This window comes from Archocentrus centrarchus, chromosome 22 (genome assembly GCF_007364275.1).
Source record: "Archocentrus centrarchus isolate MPI-CPG fArcCen1 chromosome 22, fArcCen1, whole genome shotgun sequence".
Taxonomy (NCBI): Eukaryota; Metazoa; Chordata; class Actinopteri; order Cichliformes; family Cichlidae; genus Archocentrus; species Archocentrus centrarchus.
This window is the reverse complement of record NC_044367.1, coordinates 8630312-8646522: the sequence shown is the minus strand read 5'-3', so window position 1 is coordinate 8646522 and position 16211 is coordinate 8630312. Positions and strand designations below refer to the sequence as shown.

The 16211-nt window shown below is 40.3% G+C and overlaps 1 protein-coding gene across 1 annotated transcript; it reads left to right on the top strand.

Moving 5' to 3' along the window:
• The first annotated feature begins 5387 nt into the window (after window positions 1–5387).
• snx6 (sorting nexin 6) lies at window positions 5388–15186 on the top strand. Its single transcript, XM_030719129.1, has 14 exons — window positions 5388–5451; window positions 5609–5659; window positions 7828–7932; window positions 8036–8146; window positions 9492–9613; window positions 9706–9829; window positions 10175–10270; window positions 10358–10463; window positions 10600–10675; window positions 10921–10960; window positions 11124–11210; window positions 11298–11457; window positions 11702–11787; window positions 13395–15186. The coding sequence occupies exons 1-14, from the start codon at window positions 5446–5448 to the stop codon at window positions 13446–13448; spliced, it is 1224 nt and encodes a 407-aa protein (XP_030574989.1). The 5' UTR covers window positions 5388–5445; the 3' UTR covers window positions 13449–15186.
• The last annotated feature ends 1025 nt before the right edge of the window (window positions 15187–16211 follow it).

Genomic DNA, 16211 nt, shown 5'->3' with positions numbered 1-16211 from the left:
GAAATGTTAATAAAGTAAAAGTATGTAAGTATAATCAATAAAACAAAGCTAAAAGTACAGGAACATGTTCTCTGTGACTGTTAAGCTGTGTATGGATATCATTTGATTATTTTTAATCGTGAATTATTTTAGTTCTACTAATTCTGCTGCTGTAACTGGTTCAAACGGGGCTATTGTGTGATTTCCTATTGTGTCAAGAACAATAACTTCTGATTATTTTTATTAGTCAGCTGCTTATTTGGTTTCTTAAAAGGTAGCAATTACATAGAAACAAAGTAATTTATCCAAACAAAAGTCCAAGCTTCAAATTTAAACGTACAATGTAACGCAGGTAAATATACTTTAAAAAAATAAAATCTGAAAAATCTGAATCTGCACATCTATGAAGCCCCTATTAATGCTGAACAGTACATACAGGTTTGGGGCAACATATGTTGCAGTTCAGGCATCTTTTTCGGGGAAGGTCTTGTTTATTTCAACAAGATGATGTAAAACCAGATGTACTGAAATAGCATGGTTGCATAGTAAAATAAATATATTGGAGCTAAACCGGACCTCCTACAGTGCAGACATGTCTATAAAAATAAAACAAAAACGGCAAAACAACAAATAAGAACTAAACAAAACTACAAAACATTATCCCAGGATGCAATAGCAAATAAGAGAAAACATCTTACTAAAACATTGAAAGACATACAAATGTTTTAGTAATTGATGTGTTTCACCTAAAAGCACCATCCAGCGGCAGGATGAGCGGGACTTCCTGTCCTCCACAGAACCAGTTGGTCCGCTGACCTGCCACGCTTCGGCTCCCAACCAATCATTGCTCATGCAAAGGTCTCCAACCCGCCCCGCTCCCGCTGAAACGGGCTGATGAAACGACGTGTTGACGTACGACGAGTGAGCGACCAATGACTGGAGGTGGTGATGATAGCAGGAAGTGATGCGTCATCAAATCCATAAAATAAATAAATAAATAAATAATTATTATTTATACCAAAATAAATAAATAAAAGAACGAATAATTAAAAGTGAAAATGGCGCTACGGATACAAAGGATATGGAAAAATTGGAAAAATTTTCAAACACGATATCATGCATTCAGATAAATTTAATAATTTTCCGTAGTCATAAAGATATTTGAACACAATAAGAAACCATCTATTGGCAGAACAAAACTCTACATGGCAATGTGTGTTTTGCATTTCAGTGACTATCTCTGCATATCTGTAAAGTTAGATTTACTTAGTTTTATTTTGATGTGTTCCATCCTCACTCCACACATCATTTATAAAGCACAAAATGCTTCACCCAAGTGATTATTTGTTAGTTTCCCAGAGATCTGTAAATAAATTTGTGCTGTTCCCAAACACTTACCTTAATGCTTTGGTTTTCAAACTGTGCCTGAAGATGTCCAGTGTATTCATTATTCCTCCTCTGCACATGCCCAATAAAATAAAAGCCTCAAAAAGTAATTCCTCATCTTTCTAATAAATGCGTCTCACAAGGCACTTACAATGTAAGAATTGTTTGTTGGTAACCACTTCTGTTAAAAAAAAAAAAAAAATCTACTTCAGGTTTTACCTAATGTGAAACTTCAGTTGTCAAATCAGATAGATTTCTTTATGTCCTTTTTAACATCAAAGACTTCATTTTGGCTGCTTTATCCCTGCCGCAGCTCAACAGCGATGCCACTGCAAACAAAGAAATTCTGTGCTAAAAACACTGCAAATGTAGCAGTTATCCACTTGACATGATTAACTCAGACAGCTTAAGATAAAGCATTTAATGCATTATTGCACAAAATTACCATGTGAATAAACTGGATCATTTAGAATATATTTAAACTGGATCTTTTAAGAGAGAAGAAATGATTGACCTGTTCCTTCTGTTCAGACAGGTGTAGTTTTTGTGGATTGAATGACCTACCAAAGGTACCGACAGCTTGCAGTAAAAACTAATATCTCTGTAAAGAGGATTTTCTAAGCTCAAACATAAATGATACACTAATACAACAAGAACAATAAGAACTCTACAAAACCATCACCTTATATGTGCAAGTGAGCTCTATTATACTAGGTGTTTATTGTTGGTTGTTAATCATTTCTTCTTCTTGACTCCCACCACCCTCTGGAACACAAACTTGGGGTGATCAGGACCCTACAACACCGTGCGGAAAGTGTTCCCTCTAAGGCAGAAGGGAAGCATAAGGAACACACACACATTGAGAAAGCCCTCAAAATATGCGGTTACCCCAACTGGGCCTTCATCAAATCAGCTAAGATGCACAGGAATGAAGGCCAAACACAAACTACAGAGAATGGGAAGGACAAGAGGAACAACATTGTCATCCCATATGTGTCAGGCTTGTCAGAGAAACTCAGAAGAATTTTCTCCAAGCATGACATCCCAGTATACTTCAAACCAAGTCACACCCTAAGACAAAAACTGGTTCATCCCAAGGACAAACCCGCCAAACACAAGATCAGCGATGTAGTGTATGCTGTTCAGTGCAGTGAAGAGTGCTCGGACCTCTACATTGGTGAAACCAAACAGCCTCTTCACAAACAAATGGCACAACATAGAAGAGCCACCTCGACAGGACAAGATTCAGCAGTACATCTGCATCTGAAGGAAAAAGGGCACTCTTTTGAGGATGCCAATGTTCACATTTTGGACAGGGAAAACAGATGGTTTGAAAGAGGAGTGAAAGAAGCCATCTATGTCCACTGTGAACAACCATCATTGAACAGAGGAGGTGGATTACGTCACCAACTTTCCCCCGCTTACAGTGCTGTCCTGAGCTCCCTTCCCAGACGTCTCAACCCCCATTCACACCTTTGTTCCAGTGACCTCAATAGGCCACAGGAAACAATGGAGCGGAGTCCTAAATTGGTTTCAACTGAAACCACTGATTAAATATGACCCACGCCCCCTTCACACCTGGGCACATGTGTTCACGCACATGATCAATAGAGGGTCATAACCACCTCCAGGGGACTACGCCCACAGGGGTTTAAATACCTGGGTCTCTCCACCTTTTGGTTGAGAACTGAAGAAGCCTTTCGGATGAGAGGTGAAACGTCTTCAAGAAACAAAAAGAAGTCCAGTCGCCTTTTTCAAGCTCCAGAGACTTCTTGTTAAATTATTGCTTTCCTTTTAATTCATTATGCAAAGACAGCTGATGGTAAATGCCATTTAATGAAAAGTGGTGTCCAACGTGTCTGTATTTCTCCAAATGTTTTAATGATAAAAACAAATCTAATATTTTTATTTTTCCATTACCCTACTTTATTAATTCACTTGTGGCCTTTGACGCAAAGCATATGCTCAAACGACAGCTGCCTGGCTGCTGCAGTCATGTTGCATGCACTATCAGTGGTCTCTGGAGCTTGAAAAAGGGCGACTGGACTTCTTTTTGTTGCTTGAAGACGTTTCACCTCTCATCCGAAAGGCTTCTTCAGTTCTCAAACCAAAAGCTGGAGAGACCCGGGTATTTAAACCCCAGTGGGCGTAGTTCCCTGGAGGTGGTTGTGACCCGGTATTGTTCATGTGCATAATCACATGTGCCAAGGCGTGGGTCATTACAATCAGTGGTTTTTGGGTTAAACCAATTTGGGACTTCACCCCATTCTATCAAGTGACCTATTGAGGTCACCTGAACAAAGGTGTGAATCGGGGTTGAGGCGCCTGGGGAGGGAGCTCAGGGCAGCACTGTAAACGGGGGAAAGTTGGTGATATAATCCACCTCCTCTGTTCAGTGATGGCTGTTCACAGTGGACATAGATGGCTTCTTTTACTCCTCTTTCAAACATGTCTTCCTGGTCCAAAATGCGAACATTGGCACCCTCAAACGAGCACCCTTTCTCCTTTATATGCAGATGTATAGCTGAGTCTTGTCCTGTCGAGGTGGCTCTTCTATGTTGTGCCATTCGTTTGTGAAGAGGCTGTTTGGTTTCTCCAATGCACTGGACAGCATACACTACATTGCTGATCTTGTGTTTGGGGGTTTTGTCCTTTGGATGGACAATCCACGACGTTACTGTTGCGTTGCTTCCTGATGTCCCAAACCACTGGGTTTCTGGAAAGAATTTGTGTTTACGCCTTATAGCATTAACTTTGACAACCCTAATATGCTGTTACAGCATATATCAGATATCATCATCCCCACACAACGGGACTGCGTACCAAGTCCCAATAACTGGTACGTTGAATGCCAGAGCAGCTGACCTGAAAGATAAAATCGTGGCTAAGCTAGAAACCTGGAACTCCCGAAGTCAACTACTACGTGAAGTACCCTCTGAAAGTCTACTAGAAGATGCAAATGCAGCACTACAGACAATCCCTACTTTGACCATCACCGAAACGAATCTGTTGATGTATACCACGGCAACAGTGATCCTTGAGATGCTTGGCTATAAGATGAGGATGGAGGGAAGTTAGCCAGTTATCAGAGTTGTAGAAAGGTGGGATAAAGAAACGGGTGCCTAAGAAGTACAAGCTGTCCAAACTAAGGCCTTAGGTTAGGGGTGTTCATTTCCATGCAGCAAACAAACATGAGGCAACCAAATGTAGAGCATAAAAGCTCTCTGAATTTCCAACAGAAATTTATAGCATACAGAAAGTGTAAAATACTGCTGTGTATTTATGATAACAGAGCAACAGGTAAACTACTGACACTAATGTGAAGGGCACACAGGTACACAGGGCAGGTCTGGCTCCAGAACAGTGGTAGACATGCGCAAAATGTCATGTAGGTGGGAGTCACTTACTCTGGATCTCAAGCAGTTTTTCCTTAAGTTCAGAACAGAGAAAATCTGCACACACAAAAATGTGAAGCCAAACAAGATGATCCAGCTGCTGGTGTTGTGCCAAAAAAGTGATCATATGCCAAAAAGTGATTTCCAAAGTTTTTATGTGTTTTTGATGTATAAAAGTCACTTTGCCAAAACGTGATTGCAGCTTTTACCTGCAACCCAATAAATGGTGCATGAATTATATATTTTTTCCTCGTTCATCTCTTTCTACGCTATAGGCCTCCATTTAGGTTTAAATTGGTTTGACGTTTGAAGGCGCACAGAGATGGGAAATACTTCCCTAAAGTAACAAGCCTATTTGGAAAATAAAAGGAGTAGAAAGTACAGATATTTGTGTAAAAGTGTAGGGAGCAAAAGTAAAAAGTTGTCAGAAAAATAAATACTCAAGTAAAGTAGATACCTGAAAATACTACTTAAGTACAGTTACGGAGTAATTGTACTTCTATACTTCCCAACTCTAGTGTATGTCCATGTAGCGATTTTTTATTAGTGTTTTTAAAGCCTTTATTTTCTTTTATTTTACGGTTGATTGTTTTTTTTTAGAGGTACATTGGTTAGAATTTGATTCATGAAATCCGCCTGACTGTCCTGACGTCACTCTGCTTCCTGTCTCCACCCATTTGCAGCCATGATGGTGGGTTTCTCTGTTTTCTGCGATCTCCTTCTGTTTTTCTGTGTGTTTTCGGCTCGGTGAACCTCAGCAGTTCCACCGGTTGTGGTGTTGTTGCTTTTGCTCTTGCGCTACGGTCGGTGTGTTAGTAAACTAACGACTCTCCTCTCTGTCTTCGTAGCAGGAAGGGTTGGACGACGGACCCGACTTCCTCTCCGAGGAGGACCGGGGAGTGAGTGCTGTCCGTCTGCCTGTCTGTTTGTTCACCTGTCTGCCTGCCTATCAGAGTTCAACTCTAGGTTCTGTTTGTCGCAGCTAAATCAGCTGGGTAGCATTAGCTCGGATTTTTTTTTCCTAGACAGGTTAGCTGTCCCGGCTAGTTTTAGCATCCTGCTAACGGGCAAGTTATCCTGTCAGCTGTGGTCTGACTGGTTCCTCCGGCTGAGAGTCCAAACGTTGACCCGGTTGCAGTCTTTTCACTTGCTAACGTGGCTAACAGTTTTTGCCAAGGTCTAAATAGCAGCTAACGAACCGCTGACTGAGTAGAGTTTATGTTGTACTGTGTGCTATGCTGTTTTACCATCATGCTATCACATGACTGACACGCATACACACTCTGCTCTGATGTTAATTGGTCAATCCGTGTTATTCCAAATTAAGTACGACAAAGGAAATTGATCCAAAAAAAAAAAAAAAACGTGGCCTAAATTCTGTTTTCTTCTTGAGAAGTGTTGGATAAAAGTGAAAATGTTTCTAATATTACAAGATGGACAATATCACTTTCATGTTCCCAAACCGCTTTGATCACCTCGTACATAATTGTGTCCATCAGTTATTCCCACAGTGTGGGCCGGGGCCCCCTGTGGACCGCGAAGATACTGCAGGTGGGCCGCAGTAAAAACATAAATTCAGATTTAAATTACTCACAAGTATGAACAGTTATATATTTATATACATTTATTTATTTGTGTAAAAAGTAAATTAAAACTGGTAATAGGAGGTGGTTAGTTTGTGATATTACTCATTACTCTGGTCTAAATTTACTGCTCTTGTATAAAAGTGTCCCAGTGGTAAGAGGGTCACACATTGGCCTTAACAGATTACATATGACTGGTAGCATGAGCAATTTATAGCTTGTGTTCTTTATGGGTTTTTTGGGGTTTTTTTTAATTTTTTTTGAATAAAATTTCAAGGAAGTGCATCATCACTTTTTCTTGGATTTTGATTAGAGAGAAAATTTAAGATTGGGTGGACTCCATGAGATTTTCTTTTTTTTTTTTAAAGTGTGCCGCAGTACTCTTGGCTTTGGGAATGGCTGATGTACATCATTTTCTAGAGTTTTATATTGTACTGTAATATTAATTTTCAGATATCTACCTAAAAAGATTATGTAGGCAGATGATGAAATATTTTCCACTAAAATTCCTGCATCGTGACCAAAGTGGTTATAGTGCCTTCACTACAATCCAAAACCCAGCGATTGTTTACTTTGGTAGAAGAACGGGGAAATAAACCAGAAAAGTCCAATGTCCATGTTAAAGGTAGTTTTTGTTCTCTCAGAGAAAATTCTGCTCTTTAGCAACTGTCAGCTCAAATGACCGGAGGGTTAGAGAGACAAGAGCTGAAATTCAGACAGATGGTAAAAATAAGACCTGCAACAATGTCACAATTTATATACGTAGCTAAGGCATTTAAACCTATCCTACTACTACCATCCCCAAAATCTAAATATGATCATGGAAATAATTTTGTTTTTTTATATCCCATCTTTTCTTTCATCCTGCTAAAGTGTGTTACAGAGCTGAAAGTACCCAAATGTCCTAAATACACATTCAGGGATTTATTTTTGCTGCGCTTTGTCTAAGTAAAGAACTGTGGAGGTTTTATGGTGAAATCCTCTAGTTAAACATTTTACCGGTGGCCAGTGTTAGCTATTAAAAATGTACACATTTTTAAAGGTTGTTTTCCTCTGAAGCAGCCGTATCCTCCAGTAGCACTTAGATACACTGAACTGCACTCTGAACATTTTTACAAAATGGATGGTTTGGTTCATAGATTAGTCACAGCTTGATTTATAGAGTTTTTAAATTCCTGAGAACATGATGAAAATCATTTCTGGCTGTTTGGTATGTTCCATTCAAATGAATGGGGGTGTGTGTGTCCACACCTTTGACTGGTACTGTATGACAATCTTTTTTTTTTTTTTAAACAATAATTTCATCTGCACACAAATCTGTAAATCTAGAACAACTTCTGTAATCAGAGCATCCTGCAGTGTTGATCAGTGTGATGCAGGAGAACAGTACACTATTAATGACAGCCTTCATTGTGTGTCTGTACTGATCACTTGATGTAGTTGCATGCTTTGTTGGACATATGGTGTCTGTTGCCCTCCTGCAGCCACGTGCAGTGAATGTGGACCTTCAAACGGATGCTATGCTGCAGGTCGACATCTCTGATGCCTTGAGTGAGAGAGACAAGGTCAAGTTCACCGTTCACACCAAGGTGAGAAACAGCTCGATGTCAGATCCACTGAGTGAGCGGAATACATAACAGACGGGGTTATGACTCTTGCTGGAGACTACAGCTGTACTTTCTTTTTGCACAGAGCACGCTCCCCAACTTTAAGCAGAATGAGTTCTCAGTGGTCCGACAACATGAAGAGTTCATCTGGCTGCACGACTCGTTTGTTGAAAATGAAGAGTACGCAGGATATATCGTAAGAACAGAACACACAGAAGATATCAGATTCATTTATAGTCATATTCTTGAGACTTCTGCAAACCAAGTCTTCACTTTAAGTAATAAGCCTTCTTGTTATGCTTCCAATGTGATTGTGTAAACTGATGTATGTCTCATTAATAAGTTACATAAGTACAATACTATTCAGAAGTCTTGAGCCACTCATTTATTTATATTTTTCTTCTATAGAGCCAGACTTTCTTGTAATTTTTTAAAGTGGTCACTGTTCTCCAGAATTTCTTTTGGCTGCTTTTTCACTCAGTGTTTTGTTTGTTTGTCAGTGTTAAGTGGCTTAACAATCATTCAAAGTCACCGTACATAATTTGTTCCCATTTCTTTAGCTGAGTCTACAACAATGCCAAAGATAACGTAGTGTGACAGGCATTAAATAGTATTTTTGTAACAACAAGGTGTTCCCAAAAAGCTAAACTAAAACTTTGGGTCTCTCTGTGGTGCGCATTTTGTCCTCAAAAATGTTTTTTGATGTGATGATGTCCATGATGTACACTGAATAGTGTAAAAAAAAACAACAGAAAAACACAAAGTATCTAATTTTGGTCTTTTGGCTTTGAGTATTTAGAAATCCTGAATTCTTTGGGTTTGACAAAAGTATTACATTAACTGTTTAGGAATTATACAGTCTACCATTTTCAGAGGCTATGATGAGTTGTGTTCCTATAGTCATATTTCTGTAATTTTAAAAAGGGCAAGGGACACAATTTTTGTTATCTAAAAATGTTTAGTTTCCATTTGTAGTCAGTTTATAGGCAGAGTATTATTGACCCGTCACATCTGAACAGACTTTGTTTCCATGAAGGTAAACAGAGCAAAACATCTGTTGAAATGTAATCTGTAAACCATTGTAGGTTGGTAAGTGGGTTCCTAATCTTAACCTGCTGTATTCTTTACAATGAGTTAATGTTTAAGTATCTGAATTAAGATGCTGCATGTTTCCAAATCAAGAAACATGCAGGAAATCCTCCCAGGCCTGCCCTAAAACCTAAGCTTAACTACCTCTGACCAGGGTCTAACCTAAACTTCACATTTCCCTAACTCAAGTCTAATCAAAAAGTAGGTCTTCATCATGTCATTAAAATGATGCAAGTCGATGCATGATGATCCCAAAAGGAAGTTAACACTTACACCCCACTGTCTACTGGGCTTAGGTCACTGCTAGCAAAACAAGAACAGACCTGCACATACAAACATGCTGTCTTGTTGCAAATTAAATAAAACAGCACAGAAGACCAGAAAGAGTGTGAGTAGACTTAAATGGAGAGCAGTGTCCAGCTGGTTGTTTTCAAGTTGTTTTCTTGTTGCAGATCCCCCCAGCCCCTCCCAGACCAGACTTTGATGCGTCCAGAGAGAAGCTGCAGAAGCTGGGTGAGGGAGAGGGATCCATGACTAAGGAGGAGTTCACAAAGATGAAGCAGGAGCTGGAGGCGTGAGTCAGCACAGACAAATAAGTTCCCCCACACAGCTTTTTATTACATGGTGGATTAATCACCACACCGTCTGCTTTGTATTGTCACACAGAGAGTATCTGGCCATCTTTAAGAAGACTGTAGCCATGCACGAGGTCTTTTTATGTCGCGTGGCTGCTCATCCTGTCCTCAGGAAAGACCTCAATTTCCATGTCTTCCTGGAGTATAACCAGGATGTAAGTATCACACTGGATTAATTTCATTGTTAGGATGAATTAGCAGCTTGAAGATCCAGTCTCATATTCATCAGGCCCCACAAAATCACTGCAGAGAATCAAGCTCAGTCACTGACAGAGAAGAGGCCGAGACATTCCTATTTTCTCACAGCCAGAGTAAAAGTAGCAGAAAACAGAATAAGACATGAGGTTTTCTGACAGTAAAGCCCGAATGAAGCCATAAAAAAGACAAGAAAAGAGGCCCAAATATAGAACCTTGTGGTGCTCCATGGGGGAAAAAAAAACCAGATCAACAGAGAGCTGCTGACTGTCCGTGTTGTTGTGTGTGATGTTTGTTCCCAATAGCTCAGTGTACGAGGGAAGAACAAGAAAGAAAAACTGGAAGATTTCTTTAAAAATGTGGTGAAGTCAGCAGATGGTGTCTTGGTGGCTGGAGTCAAGGTGAGGAAGCAGGAATCATAGAATATCATTTTATTCCCATATCTGTTCTCTTCATTGATAGTTGCTGTTTTTCTGCCCGCATTTCAGGATGTGGATGATTTCTTCGAGCATGAGAAAACTTTTCTGTTAGAATATCACAACAGAGTCAAGGACGCTTCAGCCAAATCTGACAGAATGATCCGCTCGCACAAAAGTAAGAATGCTGTTCTGTTTTTGAGTTCATCAAATTTTCTTCTTTATTATTTTTTTCCATGATTTTATTTATTTTACTGTTTGCAAACACTGTGTGACACTGATGTCTATTTATTTCTGTCTTTTTGGTTGTTTAGATGCTGCTGATGACATCAACAGAATTGCCTCATCTCTCTACACATTAGGAACGCAGGACTCCACAGACCTCTGCAAGTATGAACAATCTTGAATTTCCGTTCACAGATCTTATCCAGTATTCCCTTTCTTTGAATTTTGACTGGAGTTGTCTTGATGTGATGGGCACAAGCATTCTCATTTCATTTTTAACATTTTTCTGAATATATCCAGTTAAAATCTGAGCAACATTTGAATGGGAACAATACTTGTGTATTTTTTCTGGATCCGAGCCAGGTTGTAAACATGTCTTGTTAATTTGTTTTATTTTCCTTCCTTTTAAGGTTCTTCCTCAAAGTGTCAGAGCTGTTTGAGAAAACTCGGGTATGTGTGACATTAAATCTGAACTTTGGCGTTTGCTTTGTTCGTGTGCTTACTGTTCAACATTTTTTTGTTCTTCATCCCCACTAACTGTAATGCAGGCACTGTTTTGTTTTTTTTGTTTTTTTGTTTGTTTGTTTTTGTTTTGGTGTTTTTCTTCAAACAGAAAATTGAAGCGCGCGTTGCAGCAGATGAAGACCTGAAGCTGGCCGACCTACTGAAATATTATTTGAGGGAGTCGCAGGCTGCAAAGGTCTGGCACATACTGACAGTTGAAGTCAGCAGCTAACAAACTTGCTGTCACATACTGCAATTTATGTGATGTCGTCTTCCCTTGCAGGACCTCTTGTACCGAAGGAGCCGGGCTCTGGTTGACTATGAGAACGCTAACAAGGCTCTAGATAAGGCTCGAGCCAAAAACAGAGACGTACTGCAGGCTGAGACCAGCCAGCAGCTTTGCTGCCACAAGTTTGAGAAAATCTCAGAGTCTGCCAAGCAAGGTCCTTGTCCATCCTCACTGCTTTTTCTCCCCATCCTTTTCATATTTATACCTCAGCTTTGTCACAATTGCTTTGTTGCATTTTCTTTGCTTCTTTGTTGCATTTCCTCCCCATCGTTGTCATTTTTACATATCCTTACATTGACATATGAGTTGAGGAGTCTCAAAGAATCAGTGAGTGGATGTTTAGTAGACTTGGATGTCTGTGCAGTCTGATTTCATAGTGCATTCTTCTCTAAACACAGAGCTCATAGACTTCAAGACAAGACGAGTGGCAGCCTTCAGGAAGAACCTGGTGGAGCTGGCCGAGCTCGAGCTCAAACATGCCAAGGTACTGAGGGAATACAGAGACACATTAAAAGAGCACTTCAGCTTTTTAGGGAAGTCCTCTTTGGTCATGTTACAATCATAGTAGGAATTCAGGGAATACCAGGACCATTCGACATTGGTTAAACCTCTGTCTTGGTCTTAAAAAACCAGTGGTAATACAGTTTTTTTTTTTTTATTCTTTCAGCCAAAATCTGTTCATCCACTTGTCCAGGTGTCCGTGAGGTTTTACCTTTCTGGTCTATAGACTCCAAGAGATGCATTGTGCGTGTTAATTATGTGGTCATGCCCCAGTGCTTTACATGCAGTGACAGCCGACAGAAACAAATAAAATGCTGGGACTTGTTTCCCTCCTGGGTCCTCTGTCTTTGGTGTGGTCAGTTTATTCAAGTGTGAACATATTTTTCTCTCTAGTTTTTTCACTTCTTTCTACATTTCCTCATGTGCATTCCCATAGTTTCAGCAATCTCCATCCAGGAATTTGCTGGCATTCGAGAGTCCTTATTACTGTGAATACTTCTTATATTGAGATGATGATTGTTATTCTCTCACTATCTCTCATTCTCAGCGAAAAAGTAGCCAGAAATTCATGGGAGGAATCAAATATGCTGAACAGGCCAGTCAGAGTCCTTGCAGGCTGCATCGACCCGATGTGTAGTTGGATTTCCTGAGAGGTGCACATCAGGTTACGTTGTAGGTTATGGCGTAGGGTTCAGAGGGGTTTCTGGTTACGTACTCAGGCCCTGCAAAGACCAGATGTAGAAGTCTAAATCAGGCCTTACTCTTCAAAGATGTGCAGCACAATATTCATATGTCAATCCAGGCGTCTGTTTGTGAGGTTTTACTTTTCCGGTCTATAGACTCCAAAAGGATGTTGAGCCATGAAATTTGGCGTATGTGTTCTTTACTCAAATATGTGCAACAAAATATTCATATTGCTGGATGTTTAGCACCCTTTGTACACTTTGGCTGAAGTGTGAAGTGGAAAGTAAACATCATGGAGGAGTTCAGGCTGCTAAGGCTATGATAATATATGCTAATGATATGCCTCTTTCTCATGCCTGATTGGCTTAGCTTAATCATGCGATCATATTGTGCTGTGTATTTGGCTGTACCTATTTTACCTTTATTGACTGAAATAGAGAAATTGGGTATTCCCCGTATCTAGCAGCTGACTTTGTTTGACTGCTAGTGACCTAGGTCAGTTGCTACTGGCCACAGTAGCAGGTAGTGAGAAACTTTACCTAATTTGTAGGTAAAGAGCCAGTTTGTTTATAGTAACATCAGTTCTTGGCTGCAGCCTTATTAATTAGCCTGTGATGCCAACTTCTGATTGGCTGAGCATTGTCTAACATGTTGGTCAGGGATGACTCATGGCCATAAATGGTGCAGACTATGACTCATCATTGAGCAGTATTGGTCACATGTAAACAACATGGTTGCCTTATGATTATAGTGATGTTATACATAATGCATTGATATCAGCAGATTATATAGTAATAAACCGGTTGTTTTGATATTGTAGCAAGAGTTGTTCAAATTAAATCCTTACAACATCCCCAGCATTCCTGTTACGCAGCTGTGTCTGATCCCATCCTCTCTCACCTGCAGGGGAACCTCCAGCTGCTGCAGGGCTGTCTGGGCATCCTGAAAGGAAACACTTAACTATACAATACCACATAGATCCAGCTGGATGGCCCATAGTCACAGTCCCACTCATTTCCAGCTGGACAAGCCCATCACATGGGTGAAACCCCCAAGGACAGAAAAACGACACCAAGAAAACTGGACGAGAAGAGGAGAGAAAACCTGGAATAAAACTGACAGGAAGTCTGTCGTCGTCATCATCATTATCATCATCGTCGTCGTCATCGTCACTAACCAGACAGTCTCTTTTTTTTTTTTTTTTTTTTTTTAAATTCTCCCCTTCCTGCTAAACTTCTCCCTCTCTCTCCAGCAGCACCACTACTGGCCCTTTCGTTTTATTGTCTGATTTGCAGCACCTGTACTGGTCCTGCCGGTCCAGCCTCTTTGTTCCTGAGTGGCCCTTAAGTGAAAGTATTCAGAAATAAAACACGACTGTTTCCATTGTCTCCCTGCGCCTGGTCCTAGTCTGGTTGTGGTATAAGTGGGTATTATTGGACATTATTCTGTACTTTTTTGTTAATTTTTAAGGTTAAATAAACCAAATTCAATCTAAAATTGGTTTTCAAATCGTAAATAAGTCAGAATAGAAACATGCATGTGAAGGTCACTCTTATGAGGTGATGTTAAACGCAGTCCGCTGCATCTGCCCTAGCTGGTCCCGGTTTGTCTCTGCTGGTCACCACTCACACACCGAACTCATTTCTGTTTTTGAGTCTTTATTTTTTTGCAAAAAAAAAAAAAAATAGAGTGCAGCAAGACAACTTTAGCTCAACAAGCTTACTGCTTTCACCAAAGAAGGAAAAAGTAGAAGCCAGATTTCCAATCATTACTTTCCCTTTTTCTTGTTTTATTTTGAGGGAGACATAATTACAAATTTCTAAGAGACAAATTTCTAAAATCTCACTTATTAAAGTCACATTTTGAACGGCCTTTTGTGCTTTTTCTTTTTTCCTTTGGTGAACTCAGAACTGAAAAATCAACCTGATTGAATGATTTTCTGGAATCAGTGTGCTGGTTTTTATTTTGCTGCGCTGCACTTTTTGTGCGCTCAAAAGGACTCAAAAACTGACAGAAGTACTTGGTAATACAGAGTTCTTTTTCCAGAGAAGTCTGTTCGTCTTTTCTGTTGTATTTCCTGCTTTTTTTTTTTTTGTTTTTGCCGTCGATGTCGTCACCTGTCCTTTTTGTCCTCCTTTTCCTTCTCTTCTGTCCTGTTGTTTATTTTGGCGATGCTTGTGTTTCGGGGGGGGGGGGGTCATTTTAATGTTGATGACTTCCTGTGCCGCTGCTGCTGCGTGCCAGCGTTTTGAGTCCAGCTCTTGGTCCCTGTTGTTATTAAAGTGTAATTTCACTAAAGAAAAAGAAACCCTTGTAGATGTTTGCATTAGTTGACTAATGAACGCTAATCATCATCATTACTAATTGTAGCTTCTTTGTTCACTGATCAGATGTTTGTCACTCTAGTCAAAGGTGGAGTTTGTTTGCCTTAATGTTGATCAGTGTCTGTTTGCATCATTGTAAAGAAACAGTTAAAGTCACAGAAAGAAAAGTTTTTGTTCCCATCACTTTTTTTTTTTTAATGCACTGTATACGAATGTTTTTCAAACTTATGTGACCAAAGCTTCCACTGCTGATTCAAGATGGAGACAGAAAAAAAACAGATAATTATGAAATTCACAACATTTTAGTTGTTTGAACTTCAGCAGGTCTGTAATCCACCCTTATCATACTGAGATTCAATAAAACTTTACAGTTTTCTTACAAATCCTGTGCGTGAATGGTTTCCTTTTTATTGGTTGGGAATTGATCAAGATATTTGTTTTCTGTCTTAGAATGACTCTAAGTTTCTTATGTTTTTCAGTAAATTAGTACATTTGTATTTCACAGATTAGCTCAAGCAGAGTCTGGGGACAATCGCTGGGGGTGAGGTCACTGAGGTAGACACAACTCCTTGGTCATAGGGCCTCTGTGGTGTTTGAGAGTCACCCTGAGTTTTTGAAAACTGATTGTAGGGCTGTCTTGGTTGACTCTTCTGCAACGTGGTGTGGAGATCTGGGATACTGCCAGTGGATTGGCAGACTGGGGCAGTGGTCTCCGTCTTCTAGAAGGGGGCTGGACCAAGGTACTGGAAAGGAGATCTGGTCCATTAGTCAAACCTCAGATTCAAGAGGAACAATGCAGTTTTTGTCCTGTTGATCTGCTTGGGGGTGTTCAGGCCTATGCAGAACAGCAGTGGGGACAGAGCAGCTCCTTGGTAAATCCTGCACTTGATGGTACCGTGTGCTGAAGTTGAAGTTGGCCTCTAGTGTTGCTCTCTACATTCCCATTGAGTTCTTAATGAAGGGTCTTGGGGTCCTGTTGATCTTGTACAGTTCGAACCATTCCAGGATCCATGTATGAGGCAGTGAGTCATAGGCTTTCTTCTAATCACTCCAGGCGGTGCACAGGTTGGTCAGTCTCGTCTTATAGTATCAAGTGACTATCTACCAGTAACTGGTGTTTTGCTCCCTTGGTATCTCTGACGATTCCTTTCTGGGTCCTGCTCATGTACTGAGCCACGTGCCTGTTCATCTTAGCTGCTGTGATGCCTGACAGGAGTTTCCATGTTGTGCTGAGGCAGCTTATTGACCGGTAGTTGGATGGGACCGGTCCCTTCTGCGGATCCTTGGGAATCAGGACTGTCCGGCCTTCAGTCAGCCATTCCAGGTTTGTCTTAGCCTCTAGCAGCTGGTTAATTTGTGCTTCCAGGTGCTCGTAGAGTGCAGTTAGCTTCTTTAGTCA

Coding starts and splice junctions, on each gene's coding strand:
- snx6 (XM_030719129.1), top strand. Junction 5,660..7,827: donor TCTCCGAGGAGGACCGGGGA/GTGAGTGCTGTC, acceptor GCCCTCCTGCAG/CCACGTGCAGTGAATGTGGA. Junction 9,830..10,174: donor TCCTGGAGTATAACCAGGAT/GTAAGTATCACA, acceptor TGTTCCCAATAG/CTCAGTGTACGAGGGAAGAA.